This window comes from Platichthys flesus, chromosome 3 (assembly GCF_949316205.1).
Source record: "Platichthys flesus chromosome 3, fPlaFle2.1, whole genome shotgun sequence".
In the NCBI taxonomy this organism is placed as follows: Eukaryota; Metazoa; Chordata; class Actinopteri; order Pleuronectiformes; family Pleuronectidae; genus Platichthys; species Platichthys flesus.
The window spans coordinates 18340824-18364297 of record NC_084947.1 but is presented as its reverse complement, the minus strand read 5'-3'; the positions used below and the strand labels follow the sequence as shown (position 1 = coordinate 18364297).

Below are 23474 nucleotides of genomic sequence, written 5' to 3'. Positions count from 1 at the left end.
ACAGAAAAAGTAGCAGAAATGCACCCATAAAATTTCTTTTATTTTTTTCTTCCCACAACAAAATGTCTACAAAAGCGATAAAATATAGAATTTAACAAAAATCACTTCAGACCTTCACATTGTATATACATCTCAAAGGAGGACTCAGCAAAGGGCCCTGCATAGCTCTGAACCTCTTACTGCCAGATCCATTATATGTGGGTGTTCTTTCAGTCTTGTGTGAAAATGAAAACTCTACAGCAGAGCTTATGGAGATGTAGTAAAAGTCAGAGTTCAGAGTCAAGCAGAGTCCCCCTCTCAACAAATGAAAAAAGCATGAAATGTAAAAACAGTTTGTCAGTGTAATCAAATACACATTTTCAATGGAGTTCCCCTTTTTTTTGATTGGTTTCTTAAGTAAACTTGCACAGTAAAGCATCTACGCCCCAGTCTGCCAATCCCTTGTCTCCTCACTAGCTATGGCACTTTGAAAACAAAAAGAAAGTCATTTTTTGTGTTTATTGTTTTTGTTTTGTTTCGTTAGTCCTGTGTAAAAGAGGTTCTGTAGCCCAAGCACCTTTCAGGTTTTGGTCACAGATTGCTACATTTTTGTTTTATTTGCTCTTGCTGGGATGCAAAGACATTCTAAACAATAAATTAACAGTTTCAACACTACTCCAATTGCACGCATGTGTAATTCATCAAGAAAGTTTACAAAGCATTGTTAGAGCAAACATCATCTCACTCTCTCTCTGTTTCTTTGTCTCTCACACACACACACACACACGCACACATTCACACCAATTTTCTCAGAAGAGGGTGTAGGAGGTTAGGGTGAAGTGTATTTGACTTAAGTGTAAGAAATGCATTTAAAACCAAGTGTATTAAAAATGTCTTGCGCAATTTGCCTGGGCCGTCACATAAAATGACGACTCGTTTTACTATGCGCTCTGATGTCAGTCTGTGTCGATGAAGTGGTAAAGGCGCATGATGTGTTCAGCCCCTCACACTGAACAGGCTACTCCATAACATTCAGAATAGGTTACCCTCCCCACATTTTCCCCTCCCGCTGCAGGTTAAGGGTCACTGATCCGGTTTAGTAAGGCCAGTTAAAAAAAAAAGGGGCTGCTCATTGACTGGTTAAACCAACTCTCACATTCAGAGGTTGAGAGATAAAACATTTCAAATCCAACAACACATTTTTAAATTGTTTGTGCATAAATAAGAGCATTTTATTTAAAAATTCTTTCAGCTAGTGAAAATGTTTTTCCTTTGAGCTGTTGTAGAATTTGCCCTGAAACCCATCGCCCACCCTGCCAACATCCCCTCCCACCAAACCCACAATATCATGAGAAGAGAAAACACAAATTAGCCCCAAATGTTTAATTGTACTGAAACGTCATGCAAATAGAACAGAACAACAATAGGCTAATAGTAATAGAAGAATAGTAGTCATAATAAGAACAATAATAATAGTAAATAGTAATAAAATAAAAAATAATCTTACAATGCAAACATGACAGTAGTAAATGCCTCCAGTTCTTATTGCTACAGTATCTTACTTACAGTGTTGCGTTGCCACTCGTTCTTGCCAACACATCCCTTCTCACAACCCCATCCCACCCCTCTGATTCACAGTCTAACAAGGGAAAATAAACACATCACACACAAGAACTTCATATTCAGAGTTGGAATTCACTGTCCCAGGGGTGTCGTGATGGCGCTTGATTCACAGATTACTATTGGACGTCCCTCACTGTCCCGAAAGCAGCAAAATAAGCAGTAAACATGAGTGTACCGTGGTGACAAGAGCACACTGACATACAGTGTATTTATATATTTATATAGTTTTTTTTTCTTGTGCTACGCAACAGTGCTTGTCATATAGTCTGGGCTCTTAAGAGATTCGGACAGTGAATTCATGCTCTATACACACATACACACAGACACACACTGATCAAAGCCTTGTCTGGGCAGATTCCATCGCAGGCATACGTCGGCGGCACACAGTATGCCAAGTTTCTTCTAAAAAGTTATTCTTGTATAATTAAATTTGTATTTAATTTGCAAAAATATTAAACCCTCTTTTAATGCAAAGTCAGAAAAAGAGCTGCTCCCTGAGAGATGCTGTGTAGTGCATCGAGCCTTAATGAGCAAGTGATTGTCTTAAAGAGACACTGGCCTCTGATCTGGGGTTTGTGATGGCGGTTGAGTGAAGGAACCTATGAATGGATCACTGACACGGCCGGGAACAGATGCATGCGAGCGCATCCCTCGTGTTTAATATTGATGCTCGTTTCCCATGCCGTCAACATCGTTTTGCCCTCCACATGGAGAAGACATTTTTTTAATGAATGCATAACTGGTGTGGCTGTGTCTGTGCCAGTAGAAATTTAGAGCTTTGGCCACTATGCAATGAACATTTGCAAACATCAGACAACTGAACAGAGATCTACACTTGTCGTGCTTTAATAGCTCTAGATGTTTGCTGTTCCACAGAAGAAAAACAAAATGGGGTTGTTTTGGTAGCAATCTGTAAATGTAACACCAGCAGAATAAATTTGTGCTAATATTGTATAGTTTTGACAATTTTTGTGAATAGTTTAGATATTGATGATGAGATGATGAGATGGATTAATAACCGAGTAAAAACCAATGTTATTTTACACAGCAGCCAGATGCCAATCAACATAACTTAAATGTAGAAAAAGCAACAAAAACAATTAGTCTGTCTCTTAGTGCTAATAATTATTTGCTAGGAATTTGCATAAAAAAAAAGAAGCAGAAAGTGATTGTCTATCAAAGCTCCTCCTGTATGAATCCTTAATGCAATATTGTAGCTTTAAATGCTACTTAAGATCATTGGAGGCTAATTGGCATTTTTTTCAGTCAGTGCTTTGTATTGTGAACCCCAGATCATATTGTGCCACTCCTGTGGTGGATTCAAATCCATCCACAGAGATGATTGTTCAACATACTTAATGATGAAGAGTCAAATATAGTGCATTCTAGTTAAAACTGCTACCCTGTTCTAAACCGCTGAGAGGAGGAAGAGGAGGAAAGACGAGCAGTAAGATCAGAAAGGCAGTGTGAAAGTTATTGCTCTTTAGAAAGAGAAAAGGGTCCTTCATATATTTACAGCCCGGAGTGACTGACATCCATGGACTGGATTGTGCAAATAGTGTTTTGAGGGATGAGGGCATTAAAGCACTCATACACACGTTGAATATTGGAACGTTGTGAGTTAAATTCAAGTTTGTCTTTTATTATATAGTTGAAACATTTTTGTTGGTGTAGTTTCTGTCCACTTCTATCTGAAATGTTTTATCAAGGCCCTGATACATAAGAAATAAGGGGCGGGGAAGGAGAGACCTTGGTAATAGGTGTGGTTCATTGTGAGGTCCTTGTTTCTGATTGGTTGCTCTGGTTGATTGTTCAAAAGCAGTCCATCTTTTATTGGACATAATTATTGCAGCGAGGAAAAGATGATTGATAGGACGGCAAATCTGCCAGATTCTTTTTTCTTGCAAAATAGAATATTTATGTATATATGTCCACCATGAAAAGTAGTAGCCATTATTTTCTTTTTAAATCCTTCATATGCTCTTTTTACATTTCTATAGGTTCACGTCAGAAGGATGTAGTACCTTCTTTACATATGAACAAAATCCAGACAAGGCTTCTGCATATCAACAAACCCAAAATTGGCTCCCAGTTTTTAACCAATATTCTTTTACAAGTCTCAACTTTACAAATTCTGTACACAAGAAACTATCAAATAAAATAAAACACATAGACAAGGTATAGTCAGCCACAGTAGGCTACTGTATATTTAAATTAGGACTAACTTAACAGAACAAGAAGTAATACTGGAATCCGCTCTGCACTAGAATAATATCTACAATAGCTTCTCTAAATCGGCCGTTCCCTTCCCCATCCAGCTTCTTCAACTTCACAATGTTGTCATGTGAAAAAAAATCTATAAACAAAAGAGAGTTTTTAAGTTAAATCAAATTAACTTACCATTTTTTTTTTCTTAAAGATTGACAGCTTAAAATTGTTCCAAGATCTTTTTAAGTCTGTACATTTCAGGTCAGTCAGTTCAGTAGACAGGAGGAAGCCCCGCTCAGGTCTGTGGCTTGGGGCGTGTTTCATTTATATATACATTCTTCAGCCTGTATCGGTGAACAGGATGGGATAAGTGCTGGACATTCCTATTGTTGTTGGCGGTAACTGTACGTTTCTGGCAGATGACTCCTCACCCCCCGGCCTGACATGGGGCTGGCGAAGCTCAGGAATATTCGGCTGCCACGATGATGACATAGCAGACACTGCTGTGGCGTCAGATGTGGCTGTGGTCTTATTTTCTTGGTCTGGTGCTGGCTCCGTTTGTTGCATTTGAACCACAGGCAGTCACTTGGGCATGGCCATGGCAGAGTTGGGGTCGGGATTGAAGAGTTCTTTGTAGAGTGGAGGGAAGAGGACGTTGACTGTTTCCGGGTGGAGCTGCTGGAAGGCCTGGAGCTCCTCGGTGTGGAGCGTGCACAGGGCCGACAATGTTGGGATTCGGCTGATCAGCTGCCAGACACGAGAGAGAGAAAGTCAAGGATCAGGATATTAAGATTGAAAAACTTCAGAAAATTACAAGATTAGAGGTCGAGAGTTGAACTTTTCCTTTTTTCTTTTTTTTTAATTGCTTCACTTCTTCTTGAAGCCAGAGGTTTGGAGATTTAAGTCTGTAAAGATTAATCTCACCAAAGAGGCGTGGCCTACCTTAGCCAGAGCATCTTCGTCCATGTGGTTCTTCTGCATAATGTGCTGCAGAGCAAAGTAGATCTTCTCCTGGAGCTTCTGGACCTTCCTCGGTTCCATCAGCCATGGCCGATCTAAGTAGAAAAAAGTGTTGGTTATCTTAAGTCCACGCACACTGATTCTTTTATAATTATTATATCATCAGGAAACATTCACTGACCTGTTGAAATTAGTACAGCTGCTGAGAACAGAGCTATCTCCTCCTCCGTCAGCTGCAGTGAGCACAAGCTCTTGGCAAAGTCAAACACAGCGCTCACCAAGTCGTCACAACCTTGGAGGGAAACACAGGAGGAAGACAAAAGAGATTTGTTAGCATGGTTATATACTGTATGTGCTGATGAGTAAAAATAATTACAGTGTGGAAGAATTTCTTAATTAAATTTTTTGTACCCTGTCATTTTTTCTTTAAATTTGTCTGGCCTTTTCCATCATTTATACCAAGATGTGATGTAAAGGTGGTGATCCCTTACCTAGAGCTTTGAACATCTGCATGCCTCCGTACTTCCCTTCGAACAGCACAGTGTTGTTGAGAGGGTTGAACGCCCTGCACATCCGCACCAAGACCACCTCCAAACAACCTGGAAGAACAGAGGAGAGAGATGTTTGAACCTCACTGACCAAAAGGAAAGGAAGCACATTAGAAAAGAGATGAGCTTGGCTCGTCATTGTCAGTCCAGTTGTCTAACCTGACTTGAGCAGGAGGATCTGGTCATTCTGGCACAGTTCCATGAACCCTGAGATGCGCTTGGCAAACTCCACCACGTACTGGATTGCATGGGTGATCTGAATGGCACACTGCTGCCACAGCACGTCCCGGGGCTAGAACCAAACACACAGAGTTTAGAGTTATACATGCTTTATTTACTCTATCTTTTTAAAGAAATCATGCCTATTTCACACTTTCATTTCTCATTTGTGATTGCTATGACCCCAGTAGCTTGAAAAAATACAGTTGTGTTTAATTTCCATGCTGAAATTGATGAATAAGGAGCCATGAGGTACCCAGTAGCTCTAGTGCAAAGAAGTAACAGTAATTTAAAGTAAGTATATCAGAAAAACACAAGACGAGCAGAGATAAAGCCTCACCTTGCTCTGGTACATCTTGACCTCTTCATAGGAGTGTGTCTGCCAGGCTAGCTGCTGCAGCTCCTCTGCTGTGTACTGACATGTCTCCAAGTGGGACTTGATGATATTCTGAGCGATACGGTCTGGAAGAGAGGATTTATATTCATTTATTCCATTCCAAACAGTGTGTCCATTCCTTTATTTTATAATTCATACTTTTTATACAGTAGAATATGGTATGTGTGTGAGTAGGCGAGCATGTTATCTGCACATATTCCAGTAGGTGCTGTGATCTGCGTGTTCAAAATATAGAGGAAGAGATTTTCTGCATTTTCCCCCCAATCTGCCCATTTACCAGTTAATTTAACATTCTCTCGGATTTGTGTTAAGTGCTTAATTTGAACCTATTCTTAACACGTGCAACTGCCTGAGCTGTACATACAGTAATATGACACGTTGTCAGATCGCTGTATAAGCCTGTCTCATCTGCTGTTCTGCACTCAGCTTAGCACTCTGACTCACGGCCTCTACCAGGACTACTTTGTTGGTAACTGTTCATTTTCTATCTGGATAATTTATGCAGATTTAAAATGATGAACCAATGCGACTGTGTCTGTCTCACAAAATAGCATGCAGTCTTTACCCAGCTCTCCCATGCTGACATTGTTGGGCCCCAACTGACTGTCCTGGTAGCCTCCATAGCATAGCAGGTTGGGCACTGGCGTCAAGTCGTACACGGGCTCCTGCTTAATGTGCTTCATGCCCGACATGTCCAAACCCGACTGGTCTGGAGACGGCTGGGTGGAATCCATCCCATAGTAGCCTCCTGGGACTCCGCCTCCATTACCATGGCCGCCTTTGGGCAGCTCAATGACGTGACCATTGGCGTAGGTGCCCCCGATCTCATGGTTAAGGGTGGACAGTCCGTTGGTTAGGCTGGAGGAGTAAACACGCGCCAGAGCTTCTGCTTCGCCTGTCTGCTGCTGCCGCTGCTCCTGCAGCCGCGCTTGGTGCTTCTGGACCTCTGCATACAGGCTGTCACGTTGCTTCTTGGACATGCGGCCAAACTTTACCGCTGTATGGAGAGAAAATACAACATGGAGACAAGAATTTAAAAAGCTGCCACAACATTTCAGCTCCACTAGGTAGCATGAGTCTGTAAGAAACAAAAGATTTAAACATTTATCTTTGGAGAACACATACTTAAGACAGCTTTAGTGTATAAAACAGCATATTGAAGTGATATTCAGTGATAATTGCTTCTGTTTTTATAGATAGAAATACATTGGGCCTCACCATCTCTTGACATTCCTAGGGCGAGACATTTCTGCAGGCGGCAGTGTTGGCAGCGGTTGCGGTTTGTTCTGTCGATGAGGCAGTTCCTCTGGCGGGGACAGGAGTACGCTGCATTGTTCTGCTGACTCCTTCTGAAGAAACCCTGGTTACACCGAGACAAAATGCAAGAATTCAGACGTTGCCCTAGAATGCAGAATGTGCCTGAGCGTGCACATTTCTGAGTCAAAACAAAACAGGCTCTGATGAAACGACGCGTGAACTCACCTTACATCCTTCACATGTAATTACTCCATAGTGGATACCTGATGACTTGTCTCCGCAGATTTTGCAGGGTATAACTTCGATCTGGGCTGTAAGGAAAGAGAGAGAGGATAGGCGTTACAAAGCTAACCTGATTAAGTCACCTCAAAGAGTTTTAGGTCTCAGTTGGAGGTCTAATTTCAGGTTAAAGAACAGCATATAACCGAGTCTGTAGGACCCACGGCAGGTAAGACAGTGTTTGTATATGTGTGCAGCTTGACCAGGGCACAGTGACATTTTGTATGTCTTTGTAGCGGTTTTATTGATGACTGGGACATCAAGGACTCCATAAGTGCACACACACGCGCGGGCACAAGACTTTCATACATTAAGGACAAGAATAATTATGTGTGTTTGTGTGTGTGTGTTACGCTTAAAGGAGAGACCCCTGCAGGCTAGAAAGGTTACCAATAATGAGAAAAATTGATACATCACTGATGGACCTCACTTGTTCTTCCACATGTTACACACACACAGACATACACGCACACATATACACACACACACACAGACACGCATACCCTGAGTTTTAGAGTTTAATCGACTACAAGTTCTAACTGTACTCCCTTTTATTGGTTTTAATTTCTACTCACTGTGTATAGGTAGCTCCATGTACAGATCAACCGAAGGCACAGAATATGAACTACTGAGAGTATTTCAGTGTAACGCACAGAGGAATCTGCAAGCAGTGTCTTTGAAGTGATAATCCATAACATATGGAAAGTGAAAGCCGCAGTTCCTGTTTAGAGATATGAGATGGATGTGGAGGTAGGCAGGTATGTCTGCTGAGATGGCACACTGTCTATAAAGAGATTAGACAGCCCATCTAATCCTAAATTATTACCCGACGAGCATGGTTCCCTCCTCTGCTCAGCACTGGCTTAGCCAAGGCTGAAATAGCCATTCACATGTAATCTCCTTGAAAAGTCACACTTGTAGGAAATTGTGCAAGTTTGATGAACTTTCCCCAGAACGGACAGAGTCAACAAGCAGAGCAAAGTCCAGCTATTTCAGTTTGACAGTTTATATTTGCAAACGTTGTGCTTAGTTGACCCTCAGCTTCATGCAAGACTGTCTGTCTGTCTGTCTGTCTATCTCTATCTTTCGAGGTGTGTGGATTTACATGTAAGTATGACAGTGTGTGTATGTCTGTGTAGGAATGACTGTGCAGTATATATAATTGGATCATCCCCTATGCAGCTCAATGGAAACAGTTCTGTCTGTCCAAGTGACTAAGCAGGTGGAGACAGTCATGTGGAGACAGTTACTTCCGTCTACATAAACCGTCTATAAAGTACAGCAGCAGCTCAGGGAGTTTGACTGTTCCACGCTGAATGAACAAAACAACAGAGATCCCCAGCTGGTGGGTCAGTGTTAGCTGATTCATGCTAATTAGTTCACAAGTGAAGAGAAGTGGGAATATGAAGTAACTGAGAGTTCTTTCCTTATTCGGTCATTCATTCACTTGCTCGCCTGCCCCCCTAGTGGTCATTAGGAGGCATACAAATTTCAACAAAGTAAAAACAATTCACTGTTCTTCACACCTGTGTTGTTGTGGTTGGCCTCTAGTGTCCTTATTGATATCTTGTCATATTCTAACTGACATGTCGTACAGTACCTCAAACACAACAATGCATCTTTGTGTCTTGTCCCAGGCTCACGTTGTAGACGGTCTGTGAATGAATGATGTGGACGAAACCACACACGGTTTGACTTTGTGCCTGCGGTAGCATAGCTCATGGTGAGAGTTCTGGTGCGGCTCAAGACGTGACCCAGTTCAACCAATTCCTGGACAACCGGCTCCAAACTGGGTCAGAGCAGAGCACTGGTCTGGGACCACGTACAGACTACACATACACAGAGCTGTCAATGAACATGGCCTATAACTCACTATTTATAGACCGTAAAACAGGTCAGTTGAGCCCGGGACATGGGCTGCTATCATCAGGCTGCATAAAAGCAGCAAACAGACATCAGGACAACAGTCCATCTGCCGTACGCCATTACTCCATATCAACTTCATTCTTTTTTTTAAACATCTCTCTTATGTTTTGCTTTTGTGAAAGTTTAAAACAAACTATAATTCAAACTCTTATTCAGTTTTTGAGTATGAAAGTGTCTGTGGGTTTTGGCTAACGTAATGTGCTTGGCCCTCAGCGGCTGCTGCTGCCAGGTGGATATACATAGTTATTATCTCACCCGATTGTTAGAACACCCTCTTTGCATTTTCCAACCTCAGAGGAGTGTGTGTTTCTTTTTTCTTCCCCATGGGATTGTACTCCTCTATGTATCACATAATTATTCCCGAAAGAGCGTGTGCGTGTGGGCATTGCATTGTTTCAGTGTGTGTTTCGGAGATGATTTGAGCGAGCGTTTCACTTGTAAGAAAGACATTCGAGAAATATAAAGTATGTGTACATGTCTCCGTGCGTTCGAGTGTGGGTGTGTGCATTGTCGAGGGTGTTGTTGTGCTCACTGCCAGCGGGGACTGTCAGGTAGGATATAGGGAGACGGTCATGACAGCATTGCTGTTGCCAGGGTGACCACCCACTCACTGCACTCGTCTGGCTGTCACTGCGATGATGTGCTAAGCTGTCACACTCTGAAAGGAAGTGATGTCATCAGTGTGTGCAGCCAACTCAACTGTTCGTCCTGTCGCCCTCTCTGCAGCGGAGGCTTTGTGAATTGTTTACCAAAGGACTCCCACTTCCACATCCAGGCGACAATAGACGCTTGCCGCCTTGTTACTCTGTAGCTGCAGTGGTGGATTATACATGGAGCAGAATAAAGTGTTATCTGTTTGATGTTTAGAAGGGACTGTTCTATTGTTTTCATAGTTAGGATGTACAATAAAGCATTGCAGGTGTTTGATTTCAGGTTTTTACTTTTAGCTTCAAAGTTCTAGTAGAAGAATCCTTAAATAGTGTAGCGCATCAGAGAAAGAAGTTTAATGCAGCTATTCCCCTTACCTTATTCTGACAGGCTTCTATTTCCCAACAATACCTTGGTGCTAAAAAGTCACTTGAGTGTGTATGTTTTTTTTATTTTTATTATTATTTATTTGCTTTTAGCTCTTTTACAGAGATGGGTGGGACTTCTTCCCAACCCGAGTTGATCCAGTCCGAGCTGAGTGAGTGACAGCCGCCTCAGCCAGCTGGCGTGCACACGTTATGCTGAGGTTATTATGTAAGAGCGGGACTGCAGCGCTGGCGATTCCTAAGCTAAGAGGAGGATCAGGCCCTGCACAATCTAGAGACCTGACTGAAGGTGGCTTTTACAGAGAGCAAGTCAAAGGCAGTCGTTGTATTGTGCGCTACACTACTGCGAGCTCGCCCACGTGCATGTGTGTGTGTGGCTGATTGTGGCCATGAGGGTTGTATTGCGCTGGCACGTGTGTTATGATAATTGATTTTTAATGAAGTGAGGATCTCCTGTGTATTTCCTGGGCTGGCCCTCTGTCTCTAAATAGAGTCCTAATTATCTACATTGCTCTGCAGGAGAAAAAAGCCCAGAGCTGCACATAGTAGATAGAGTAGCGATACTTCATCTTGAGCTCATAAGTAGCTCACACACATGCTCACACATGACTATGACATTACATGGCTATTTAAAAAGGCAGCCCTCTTCTTTTATACTGATAATGTAACAGCAAATCAAGGCCACTAGGTGCTGCTATACATGTGTAGTTTACATATGTATTTAGTTCCAGGTCCAGGTAACACACATGCTGTGGGGACCCTAAATCGTGTTTGAAGGTTAGGTTAAGGTAAAAGTGATGGTTATGCAAGTTGGAACTATGGTTATGGTTAGAGTAAGATTCCAGGAAATAAACACAAGTCGCTGTAATGTTCCCTGAAGTCATGAAGACACGACTGTGTGTGTGTTTGTGTGTTTCAAAAAGGGCAGACTGGACATGCATGTTTCATTCATTCAGCCTGCGGGGGGTGAGTCTTCATCAGAAACATGTCCAAGGCAACATACACACACAGACACACACACACACATGCACAGTGACATGCAGTAACAATAACACTATTATACACTAGAGATCGGTGCTGTGGAATCAACGCTTTTGGAACAGTAACTTTTGCCCAAATGTGAAAATGCAAACACAACTCCTACTGTAGTCCCAGGGGTTGATTTGTTGGGGATGAATGTGGGTGGTATCTCCACTTCATTAAGAATATGCATAGCTTCTTCCCAGCTAACTAGATATCTTGTGGGGAAATGAAGGAGATCAGCACTATACCCCCCACCCCTCCTTGTTAAAGCTGAACACTTCCAACGCTGCTCTTAGATGTCTATATACTGTGAATTATGCTATCACTCTTCGCCATCCGATCCACTTCAGTCTGTTTGACTTTTTCATTTCCCTCTGAATGCTCCTACTCGCTGTAAGTGGCTGTGTGACTTGGAAATCATTCCAGTTTCTGTATTTCATGATCTATTTCCATCTCTCAGCGTTTCTCCGTCTTTCGCGTCTCACAGAGCTTAGAGAGGAACAAGCGTTTTCTTCTCCTCTGCCGATGATGAAAAACACTGAGAAAACTTTTGGTGCCGTGATTGCTGAGTGGATGAACACACAGCTGGGAATAGCGTATAGCAGAGCTGCTTGGGTTACCTCCCATGTGTCTCCTGTCATGTTTTCACATCATACTGTCCCATTAAAATCAATGAAACCCTGCCACTGCATATGGTTTCAAACGGGCGATGTGCAGCGTGCTGTCATACTTCTCTCTTCCCAGTCTCTTTTTACTGCTTGAAACATTAAAAAAATATATTGGACTATCTGCTCTCCTTAAAATAAAATACATTCTAAAAAGCTAAAGCGTACATGATTTATCATAAATGCCATTGTTTTGGAAGCCCTGACAGGCTTAGGTTTTAAGATGGTAACGATGTGACTTTGGCGATCGCAGATTGAGTCCAGCTATAAATTCATCATCTCTCTCTTTCCTTTTTTCCTGTTTCTCTGTCTGTTCAACGGTATTCGAATGCCTCAAATTTATTCTTAGTAAAAAGATAAGTGTGGAGTATTAAGATTATTCAGCCATAGCCAAACAGGCAAACAGGCAATATTAAATCTGTCCACAAATCTGACCAGGGCTCTGATTTGAACTGTTCAGCACAGTTTGAGATCGGTACAAAAAATGGAGGTTATATATTAATCCATATGTGCTTTTGATATTCATTTGCTCCTCATTTTTTTTCACTATGTTTAAATTGTGCACTTCACTGCAGCCCGCTCAATTGCTTCAATTCATTATTTACCAGTACTTAAGTGAACAAATTGATAAGCAGGATCAGCAGAAAATTAAATGGCAACTATTTTAAAGCAAACCTGCCATTCATTCTCTGATATGAGCCTCTCTCTCTCTGCTCTCTTGCTTTTCTCTGCTTTGTGTTAGAACCTCTGCCAAGGAAGTTATGTTTTCATTTGCATTAACTGGATTATGCAGAAACTACTGGGTGTAATACGACGTACATTGGTTCGAAGGATGCGGTATGAATCATGGAAGTACTCATCATATTTTCATGCAGATCTGTCCTGGGTTGGATGCAGGATTTTTTTTAATTTTCTTTAACATTGGGAGATAAAGTGTTTTTCAACGTTTTGTGAATTTGGCAAAAAATAATGCAGAGATCTTCATGAAAAAATTTAAAAAAAGAGTGTTAGCAGCTAGAATTTAGTGCAGATATAGATAACGATACGAAAACCAGTATTTTCTAAATAAAGGTCGTCCACCTTTATTTAGTTTTTGTACAATAACAGATATTCCTCTCAACTACATGGAATGGATATTTGTCTGTGTTTCATTTAAACAGAAGAAAATCCTGTGTACATGTGTCCGATCTCGATCCAACTGTCTTTCATGACAATGGAAAATGTGATGGACAATTGTTACTGTTTTCTGACATTCAACCGAGCGACGGTTTATCAGTAAATTGGGGGAAAATAATCTTTAGTTGCAGCCTTGAAGAGCATCAGCGAACCTCTGCCCGTGATGATCCTCCCCGACTCAAACACAAGGCATCCTCATTAACACAAGGTGACACCGTTGTGTACGGGTTCTGTCTGTGCTACAGTAATAATCATAATGCCATGCAGCGGGCCCGTCTCCCCTCCCCCACCTCCCCATCCCTCGCTGCTAAGCACGTCTTTGTCCACTGTGTAATATACAGTCACACTGTTGCTGCATGAGCATACATGTGCCTACCCCCAACCTCTGCTTTTCCCATCAGAGTAACGTCATCGACTCTGCTCCCATGCTTTGCCAACACACACACACACACACATACGTACAAACAGTCAGAAAAACAGGCGCGCTTGCCCTCCCCCGCGGTGTATGTCAGAGGGCATGAGTTTGTCCAGCTTGCCATGCGGCTCCAAAGCACTCTGGGTAATTGCTCAGATAGCAGGTCTGGGATCAGCTGCAGTTTGCTCAGAGAATATTGTGCTGCGGCGCGATTGGATGCCACAGAGAGGGAACAGAAGGGGGCCACTGGCTGTCCTCCAGTGCATCGATTCACATGCACACACACACACACACACACACACACACACACACACACACACACACACACACACACACACACACACACACACATACAGACACGTCGGTTCAGACAGACACAGACACACATTCAGCATGCTTGAGTGCATAAATTACAGCAAACTGCTTTTGAAAAAAACAGACTTTACTGTATGATTTTGTGCTTGCCCCCCACCCAACACACACTCACACGGTCTCCCACCCAGTGCAGCATGTGTCCTCAGATGGATAAGAGGAGGAGGCGTGGGAAAAAATCCACAGGGTAAAGCCAACCCCAGCCTCAACATACACGCACACACACAGTCTGCCCATCTGCCTCCTCAGATCTGCCTCTCATGGTCACTGTACACACACTCACAGGCGCACGCTCACACTCCAGCCCCCTGGGTGACCTGTAGGAACCTCATGGCCTTTGACCTTTCCTTAAGGACTGAGCGAGTGCATCAGAGGGGAAGGAACGAGTCCAAGTGTGAGAGGTCTGCATCTGGTCATTACCGTCCTGAAAGCGGCCATGAGAATTTGCACACACTGAGGCGCACTCGCTGGAGCAAACATGCCCACTCTCTCTCACACACACACTATCACACACACACACAAACAGAATAATTCACACAAACACAGTGCTTTAGCCTCTCTGATGTGTTTATTTTCTTCTCCTCACACGCCTTCACTGTCACGTTAGCAGACATGCATGTGTGCACACCGAGTTGTTAAAACACTGAGTGGGTCGTGGTGTTCTGGGTTTTTTTCGGGTGAGGGGAACCCCCCCCCCCACACACACACACACACTCACACATACTGACTGAGATCCTGCCATTTCATTCTGTGAGGTGAGGAAATAACGTTTTGTTGGCGTTGGCCACGTCCTCATCCTCCCTTAACCTCTCGCTCCTCCTTCTATGGTGTTTCTCTTGAGCCTAATTGCAGATGACAGTGTGTGTGTGTGTTTGAGGGGGGAAGGGAGAGGACAAGGTGGCTACCCCAGCCAGTATGGAGAGGGAAATGCAAAGAGAGGGACATCCACAGAAAGACCGACAGAAAATTGCTTTGGGTTCTTACATAAGGTGTAGACAAATTTCCCCTCAGTTTGGCTGGAGTCACATCCTTTATAGTGACGTCCGGCGGTCGGTCCGATAAAATCGGCAAACAGGAGCATCAACATTAGTGAGGCTGAATGGACCTCAAAGCAATAATGACGAGAGCAGCACTTAGTGTTAATAGCTGACTGAATTGAATAACTGAGAGAAGGATGGAAACTCTGAATGTTGTTCACACAGAGTCACTTCCTCTTTAAACCTGATGAAATGTTATATGTATGTAAATGTACGCGTCTATGTCTGGACAATATTGCTACAAAATCTTTATACATTTCCCCCCATCAGTTGATATTGATTATTCAAAATTAAAATGTCAATCAGTTAACTGTGGTCTTAAACTCTATGAACGGATGGAAAATGGCAAATACTCTTAAAACATACAAATCTGAGGTTGAACATTTAAAACGATTACATGTGTCATACCTCTCATCATTCTTGTGCAATCATACTATTATATCGATATATACAATTTGTCACTTTGCTATCAAATAAAATTATATCGCGGATAAGTGCAGATGTGAGTAGAAGTGCAAAACAACAAATACTGTACGTTTACATATGTTTTGTACTTAAGTTTAGAGAGTTACTTTGCAGATTAACAGAATTCTTTCTAAGCATATGACCATGAATATGTGCAAGAGATTTAACTACCCAGTGACAGAAGAATTTGGGATTAGCTCCTACAAAAGAACAATAATATAATATACTCTATGCAATATACTGTCTCTCTAAAAAATACCATTCTGCATTTTAACTACTTTTACTTTTAATATTTTCAGTACATTTTTTAATTATATAATAACTGCTTATTAAATTCCCGCTAGCTTTTTCAGTACTTTGTTGAATTCCCTTAATTTTCAAAACTAGCCTTTACAGTGATACAACTCATACTTGTAATGCAGTTTTTTTACACTGTGGTATTACTGTCTCTCTGAGTGAAACACGAGCATATGAATGAATGAGTTTCCATTTGATTCTATGTGTTCTCAAAAGGATTGAACGTACTTGGTCGTTTTAAGTAAGTGAGTGAGCGGGCATGAGTGTATGAATGTGTATGTGTGTGTGTGTGTGTGTGTGCGTGTGTGTGTGTGTGTGTGTGTGTGTGTGTGTCCTCTCCCAGGGATGGCCGCTAATAGCTCGCCCCAGGCAACAATTTAACTCAGCCTAACAAGGTTCTCCCCAAAGTGGCCCCAGGGGCATCTCTCACAGAGGCAAATTGATCACAAAGACTATCACACAGCTCAGCTCGACCCGGCTGCTCTGCTCTTCACCTGCTATCTCTCTCTCTGTCTCTTTCTCTATGTCTCTCTCTCTCTCTCTCTCTCTCTCTCTCTCTCTCTCTCTCTCTCTCTCTCTCTCCTGTGGCATGATTTAACAGAATGTGTTATGAACATTCAATTTGAGTTGATAGAACAAAAGCAGCATCAGTCTTCGTTTCATAATTGCATTCTCTTTGTGAACGACAGGAGAACTCTTGTCAACAGACAAGGCTTAGGACGCACACACGCTCACTGACACACGCACGTGCACATGCACATGCACACACACACACACACAGACACACACACACAGGTTAAAGGAGGTAACTCAAGATTTGGACACAGTTAGGGAGAGAAAGGGAGAGAGCGATGGGGGAAGAAAGAAAGACAGACCTAATAAGAGTCTCTTCAATGAGATTACAAGCACTAAAACAGACTAATCTTTGTCATTAAGAAAAGATGCCGCAGTAGGCTAAGTCATATTATAGGCTTAATGTTGCTAGTGCGTGCTGTGCACCTGCCAGCAATGAACACCTTCACAGAGTGGAGGTATTTAGCGACATCCTCTAAGATTTCAGATAGCTGATGCACACACATGATATCAGTAATAAATCTATCTCGCAACTATGGAGAGGTAAAAACTGTTATTGTCGTGAAATCTACAAAAACATGCTACTTTTAAGTCATAATTCCTGTCTCAGAGACATCAGCATTATTAAACAATAAAGAAGCTTTCATCTATATTAACATGTTTATGTGTGTAGCAGAGGCTTAGAGTCAATCAGTTTTTAGTGTTAGCCAGAGTCCAAATGGGTGGTTTGCAAGCGTGGACTTTGGATACGACTATTACAGGTGCTGACGAAGAGTAAAGTGAGGACAGGAGAGTTTGTGTGTGTGTGTGTGTGTGTGTGTGTGTGTGCATGTGCAAGTGAGCATGTGTGTGTGTGTGTGTATGTGTGTGTGTGTGTGTGTCAATGTTCCTGCAACTAAAACGTCAGAGTTTTCCCCACCCTCCACTCTGTTATCCCTCTCACTCTATCTTGCTGAAGCAAACAAATACACAAACGCACTATTATATAACTCCTAAGACTCTCCCGAGCTTGCTCTCTTTTCTTATCTCACTCTATCATTCACTTTTATTGTTCATCTCCAGATTAAACTTTATTTGACCATGTATTCACTTCAGAGACTCTCAGTTCCACACGACATTGAATAAAACCGGACTGTGCAGGTGAACATGCTGCAGGCTGGCCACAAAACAAGATTGATTAGGAGAAAGCAAAATGAATTCCTGCTCTTGATATGAGCTGATTCTTCATGAAAGTATAGCCCTCCACTGATAGCTCTGGTCTCTCTGTTCATACATTACTTGGTTCCTGCATTTAACAAGCGCAGTCACCCTCTTCCCCCGGTTTTTACTTCAATGTAAATCGGAGGAAAATGTGAATATTGAATATCATTGTGTCTCCATTGAGATATGCTGCCTTCATGGATGAGTAAAACTGACAAAACAGAAGGAGCTGTCAGAAGACTCCATGACTTCAAGGCAGAATTAGAGTTTAGGAGTGGTTCGAGCTGAAATCCCTCCCGGCTAAGATAAAGTGGAGACACAAACCGGAGCGTGCCGTATAGCCCACGCTTTGTGTGTATAAAGATTAAGAAAGGGAAGAGCGAGAGAGAGTGGGGGTAAAACTGTTCGCCTCTCCCAGACAGCGGCGGAGGGATAAAACCAACATGGAGTGCGAGTTGAGCACATGCTAAACAAACACAGGCTATGATAGTGGCTCAGTGGGTCCACAGCAGAGCCATTCAGGCCAAACACACTGTGTGGGATGTTTTTTGTGGAGGGCAGACACACTAAGTGAGGAGTAGTTGAGTGGGGGTATCCGAAGGCAGGGGCAGCCAGTGGGATTGGAGTCCTGAACATAAGTGTGAGTGTGTGTGTGTGTGTAAGAGAGAGCATGTGTCAGTGTTGCAACAGCACTCAGGTGGTACCTCAGTCAGTCAGTAGGGCTATGTTGAGGGATTAACAGTGTGGCCTGCATGGGCTTGGGGTAATCTCTCCTCTCTTCTTACATAACACTGGGCCATTAGTCAGCACAAGCACACAATAAACAACACAATCAACAACGCAGAGCTCTGCAACAGACCACACATGCCCTGATAACAGCGCAAACCTCAGATTCACTCAGGCCAGGTGCCCACTATTGTGTGCAGTGAGTAATAATCCTCCATTAGTTTATTTTATTAGTATTATATAAACATGTATTGAAAGGTTTACAATACATTGTAATGCAGTTCAAGGCAGAGATTAGGTAGACTTTGATCATATATTTTTCCTATTTTTATTTAAAGACATATTTTATATCACTGCAACTGTAATTATTATCCATGTGTACAATAATGGTGCCCACAGGAGCAATCATAGTTTACAAATACAGTGATAAACACTTAGATCTGCCAACAACTACATTTTAGTGTTATAAACCCTTTATTTACTTTTTTCTGATTAAAGATAAATAAAGAAATTTAAAGTTAAGTGTTACCAATATCTTATAAACGCAATGATCCATTTAAACTTCTTTTTATAACCAATAATAGGAATAAACTTTACAGCAGCAGAACAAACAAATAAATTAAGAAATACATATTGTGAATTGTGGATTATAAATGATTCTTTAACATCATTCCAGTTTTTTAAATTATCTAAACAGACTGCTTCCGTTGGCTTCCACAAAAAATTGATCGCGGGATGCTTTAGAATCGGCCAAATCAATGTTGGACATGATGAGGCCGTCATGCATAGTATTGCAGCTGCGCGTGTGCATATTGTTTTCGGTGCTGTCTGTGTTTGTGTGTGAGCACATCCATGCCTTTTGCGAGCTAATACAAATCATGTTAGAAATGTGAATAAGTACGCCGCTGTGGATTTGAGCCTTTGAGTGGTTCCTGTCCTCTTCTCTTCACACCACTCATCATCACCTCTCTTGTTTATTGCTCTCTCACACTCCCCGAGTTTCTGTCATCCTATCTTTTCCCATGGCGAAGGAGTGTGGGAGAATGTGATTGACACATATCGCTAGCAGTGGGATCAAATGGCGCTGTAAACCCCTCCTCCCCTTTAGCTCCCTCCATAGATGAACTCGCTGACCTTGCTGACCCAGGAGCATAGATGCGGTGTAGAGGCTCTTGTGGGTTTTTTTCTGTGATACAAAACACAATTGGACACAGGATGATGGGAACTAATGTAAAGGTCATGGAGTGAAAGGAGGAAATTGATATGTAGAATACATGTCAGTTTATGCTGATGAGGTTTTGTGAGTTTATGTAAATATTCACTTCGTTCTTAGTGTGTATTAGAGTGTGTTGTTCTTTATCGCAAACTCCGCTCAGACTTTACTTTTGGTAGGAGGATGTCGATGATGTTGATTAGATCTGATGCGCTTTACAAACCCATATTTATTTTACCAAAATATAACTTTTGAGGGTTTTTTTTATCAATTTTTCAGTTTTTATTATATAGATCTAAACTTTGCTATCACCAAAAATGTTCAACAAAATATGAAATCACAGTTACCCATGCTATTTTATTACTAAACTTCTTTGTTGGGTTGAAGAGGACCACCACTCACACCACAGCATTATCATGTTGCCATTGAAATTACAGAAATTATTATCCTGTTTACAGCGTCCTACACTTTCTAACATTGAGTCATGTTAGAAAAAAACTCTTCAATGCTCCGTTTTCTGTCAGGAAGAAAAGGCCATGATGATATTATTTTATATTTCTCTGGCGATTCCTGGCCTGGCGCTGGGATGACATCATCTTCGGTCAGGGCTTCAGGAGTTGTGGCTATTGTTAAGTGATAATTACCACGGCTCATGAGGGGCCTCTATTTTTTATAACCTTGTGGTTGTGAGCACATTTCTGTGTAAGGGCAGCTGAGTTTTTACACACACACACACACACACACACAGGTTGAGAGTGGGGGCCGCACGGCCCACACTGATTTAATTCTATCTGACAAAACCCTTTGGGGCGTGCAGTGGGAGAGAGGAAGATGGAGAGAGAGAGTGAGAGAGGGAGAAAGAGATAGAGAGACATGGAGAAAGAGAGGTGAGAGAGACGCTTCAGGGGCCTCTTCTGCCGACCACTGCAATAAAATGAAAGCAGGAACTTTCGGTATACCCCCCCAAAGCCTCCCATGCACGAGAGTGGTCGCGAGGCCCATTAAAATGTGGATAAAATACAAGGTGCACGACAGAGGAGTTTGCCATGAGATGGGAGAGAGAGAGAGAAAGAGAGATAGAGAGAGATGGTTAGGGGGGGTTTGGCCTTCTCATGTTTTTCTTGCCCAAGGTTTGATGGCTTGAGGTAGGAAAAAGCTTAAAATGACATTCAAACTTAAAAACATTACAGATAGATAGATAGATAGATGAAGACTACATTCAATTTAAGTTCATAATCATGAAGATATACATTTTAACAGGAAAACTGTAAATTAAATACAAAACTATACATCTGATTACAATAATGCCTTGGGGCCAATGTAGATAGTAAGTAAAAGTGTGTCTATTATTTTTCAACATATTTAAGCTCCGTTTTTGGCAACAAGGTTTTACTTTTTCCCACGTTATCATGCTGAGCGTTTGCGTTTTCCCTGACGTTTAGACTTTGTGGATGTGAATGGAAACCCTCCAACACTTCCTGTCTCATTCCTGCTTGACATCGGGACGTGGTTTACTCAGTTTAAGTGATATATGGAAACGTGTCAGTTTAAGACGAGTCGACGCAGCCTTTACATTAGACTTTAGGACCATCAAGTCGAACTCGTGTTGCAAGTGTGCGTCAGCGCACGTTTTTGAGAGAATTGAAGTCATAATAAAAAGAAACCTACAGACACTGAGCTATAATAGTAATAACGGGTAAAATAATGAAGTATAATGATTGACCGCTAATAACTGATAAACTGCAAATAGTCTTGATTGATACTAAAATAAGTGCTTTTCTGATTTACAAGGAAATCAAACGAGAGAAAGCAAAAGTATTATTGAGAGTTGAACGACATGTATAAACCTGTGTGTGTTTGTGTGTGAGTATGTGTGTGTGTCTGTCTGCACATCCCTAGCGGGGTGCGCATGCAGCGCGTTTTAGAAATATGGGTTAGTGGAGCGCGTGTTTAGTATCCCTGAAACAGTCAAGAAAGTTTATACCTATAATAAGAGAAAAAAAGCTTTTCCTCATTTCACATCATCTGATCTGATCCCTGGTTTCCGCAGGTGGAGAGGACTCGGGCTCAACTGATTAAAAGCTTTAATCAAATATCTTGCGCCACTTTTAATTTTCAGCCAAAGCCTCCGACGGCTTTACGCACGAATTTGCAACGTTTGTTAGGCCTATTTATACACGAACACACACTCAGGCTCAGGACACACACACACACACACATGCACAGTGATCCAGATGAACTTTGTATGCGTTTTAGGAGAGAGCTGGCTGGTGAGGATGGAGAGAAATCCAACCACACACATTTCAAGTTTCTCTGTGGAGGAAAGGGGACAAAACCGATTTGCGGCGAAAAAGTCCCAGAATAAACTTTCAAGGCCAAATCTGGGATAAAGGTTGCCGTGTTATGTGTGTGTGTTGTGTGCATGTGTGTGTGTGTGTGAGTGTTGTGTTAAGCGGGATGAAGCCTGGGGAAAGTGCGGCGCGGCATGGAGCGGTGAGACGGTCTTACCTCTCATAGTGTTGGCCGTGATGGAGCTGGTGCTGAGGCTCGCTCCCCAAAGCAGCACTCATGAAGAAAGAAACATAAATGCTCGGAGATATGTGGGGAGGGAGTTGCGTGGTGGTGGTGGTGGTTGGGGGGGGGCTGTCCTCGTGTTTCAAAAATGACAACAACGAAAAGAGTGAAGACGATCAGCGTCGAGGTCCACTAGGCTGCCCTGAGTGGAGGCGTCTCTTGCGCTAAAAGCATCCCAGACCGGGGCGCGGGGAGGCGGGTTGAGTTGGCTCGGTGCGTCGGTCGTTGCGCTCTGGTCGTGTGGTCGCTTCTCTCATGACATCTGCGCTCTCACCTCTATGGGAGGGTTTCACTGTTTTCTGCGGGCTGAGGGAGGGAAGAGCGCAGAGGAGAGGCTTTACCCGTCGGCCCGGATTGGACTGGAGCACTCCCCGCTCCTCCCACTCTCTCCTGCTCAGCCTCCACAGCCCGGAGCCTGCACACACACACACACGCACACGCACACACACACACACACACACACACACACACACACACACACACACACACAAACACACACTGCACACACTGCACAGACAACCTGAGCGCTCTCCACCGCTGCGCTTCGCACACACCCACACGAAAGTTTCAATGTCATACTATTATTTTCATAAACGAAAAACGAAATCTTTGAACTGGTCCAATGTGGCGACTGAAATCTCACATTAAGCCTTTGGAAGAGATGATTTATTCCCCTCGGATCTACTTTGCATGGAATCATGTGAGATTTGTTTAAGAAAGTGGACAAAATTATGAATTTACAGTGATCAGAAGTACAATTGTGCCAATGAGAAACAAGCTTTACATCAAGTATATGCCGTTACTGGATTATATTAGATAAGGTTACTTTTAAGCAGGCACAGAGAAAATGGTTATGTTTTAAATAATAATTGACAGAAATGATGAAAAAACCCCTGATAAAATGGCTTGTCCATATACTTTATATTGACACATACATTATATTACAATATAACCCAACTAATAAATAACCTGATCCTCCTAGAATCATTATCTTGATATTATTATAATATACATACAGTAAATTGCAGGTGTATAGTGATTATTGAGCACCATGTTTTGGATGAGGGCTTTATGTTTATTTCAGAGCAGCTCAGGTGACATGAGTTGTCTCAGGTGTCCTCAGGATGACTTTCAGGGTGGGGTCCTCTCCTTCCTCTGAGAAACACTGGAATACTGACCTTAGAAAAGGAAAGACGAATGTTAGACCACTGTACTGAACAATGACTGACCCAGTGTGGGCTGCAGTGCACTTCTCACATTTACTGTGTCAATGCCATAAATCCCTTCACCTCATATGACATATAGATA

At 42.3% G+C, this 23474-nt stretch overlaps 1 protein-coding gene across 2 annotated transcripts; it reads right to left on the bottom strand.

Annotated features, from left to right (window-relative positions):
* Nucleotides 1-19: 19 nt before the first annotated feature.
* Nucleotides 20-22432, bottom strand: rorb (RAR-related orphan receptor B). Of its 2 annotated transcripts, none has more exons than XM_062383030.1 (10): nucleotides 22101-22432; nucleotides 7417-7502; nucleotides 7153-7294; nucleotides 6500-6931; nucleotides 5878-5999; nucleotides 5478-5610; nucleotides 5262-5369; nucleotides 4952-5062; nucleotides 4753-4865; nucleotides 20-4557 (listed from the first exon to the last, which is right to left on the bottom strand). In XM_062383030.1, exons 1-10 carry the CDS (start codon nucleotides 22105-22107, stop codon nucleotides 4393-4395), a joined length of 1419 nt encoding a protein of 472 aa, XP_062239014.1. In that variant the 5' UTR covers nucleotides 22108-22432; the 3' UTR covers nucleotides 20-4392. The 2 variants fall into 2 exon arrangements, with proteins under 2 accessions (XP_062239014.1, XP_062239006.1); XM_062383022.1 differs by lacking the exon at nucleotides 22101-22432 and adding an exon at nucleotides 8046-8324.
* Nucleotides 22433-23474: the final 1042 nt, after the last annotated feature.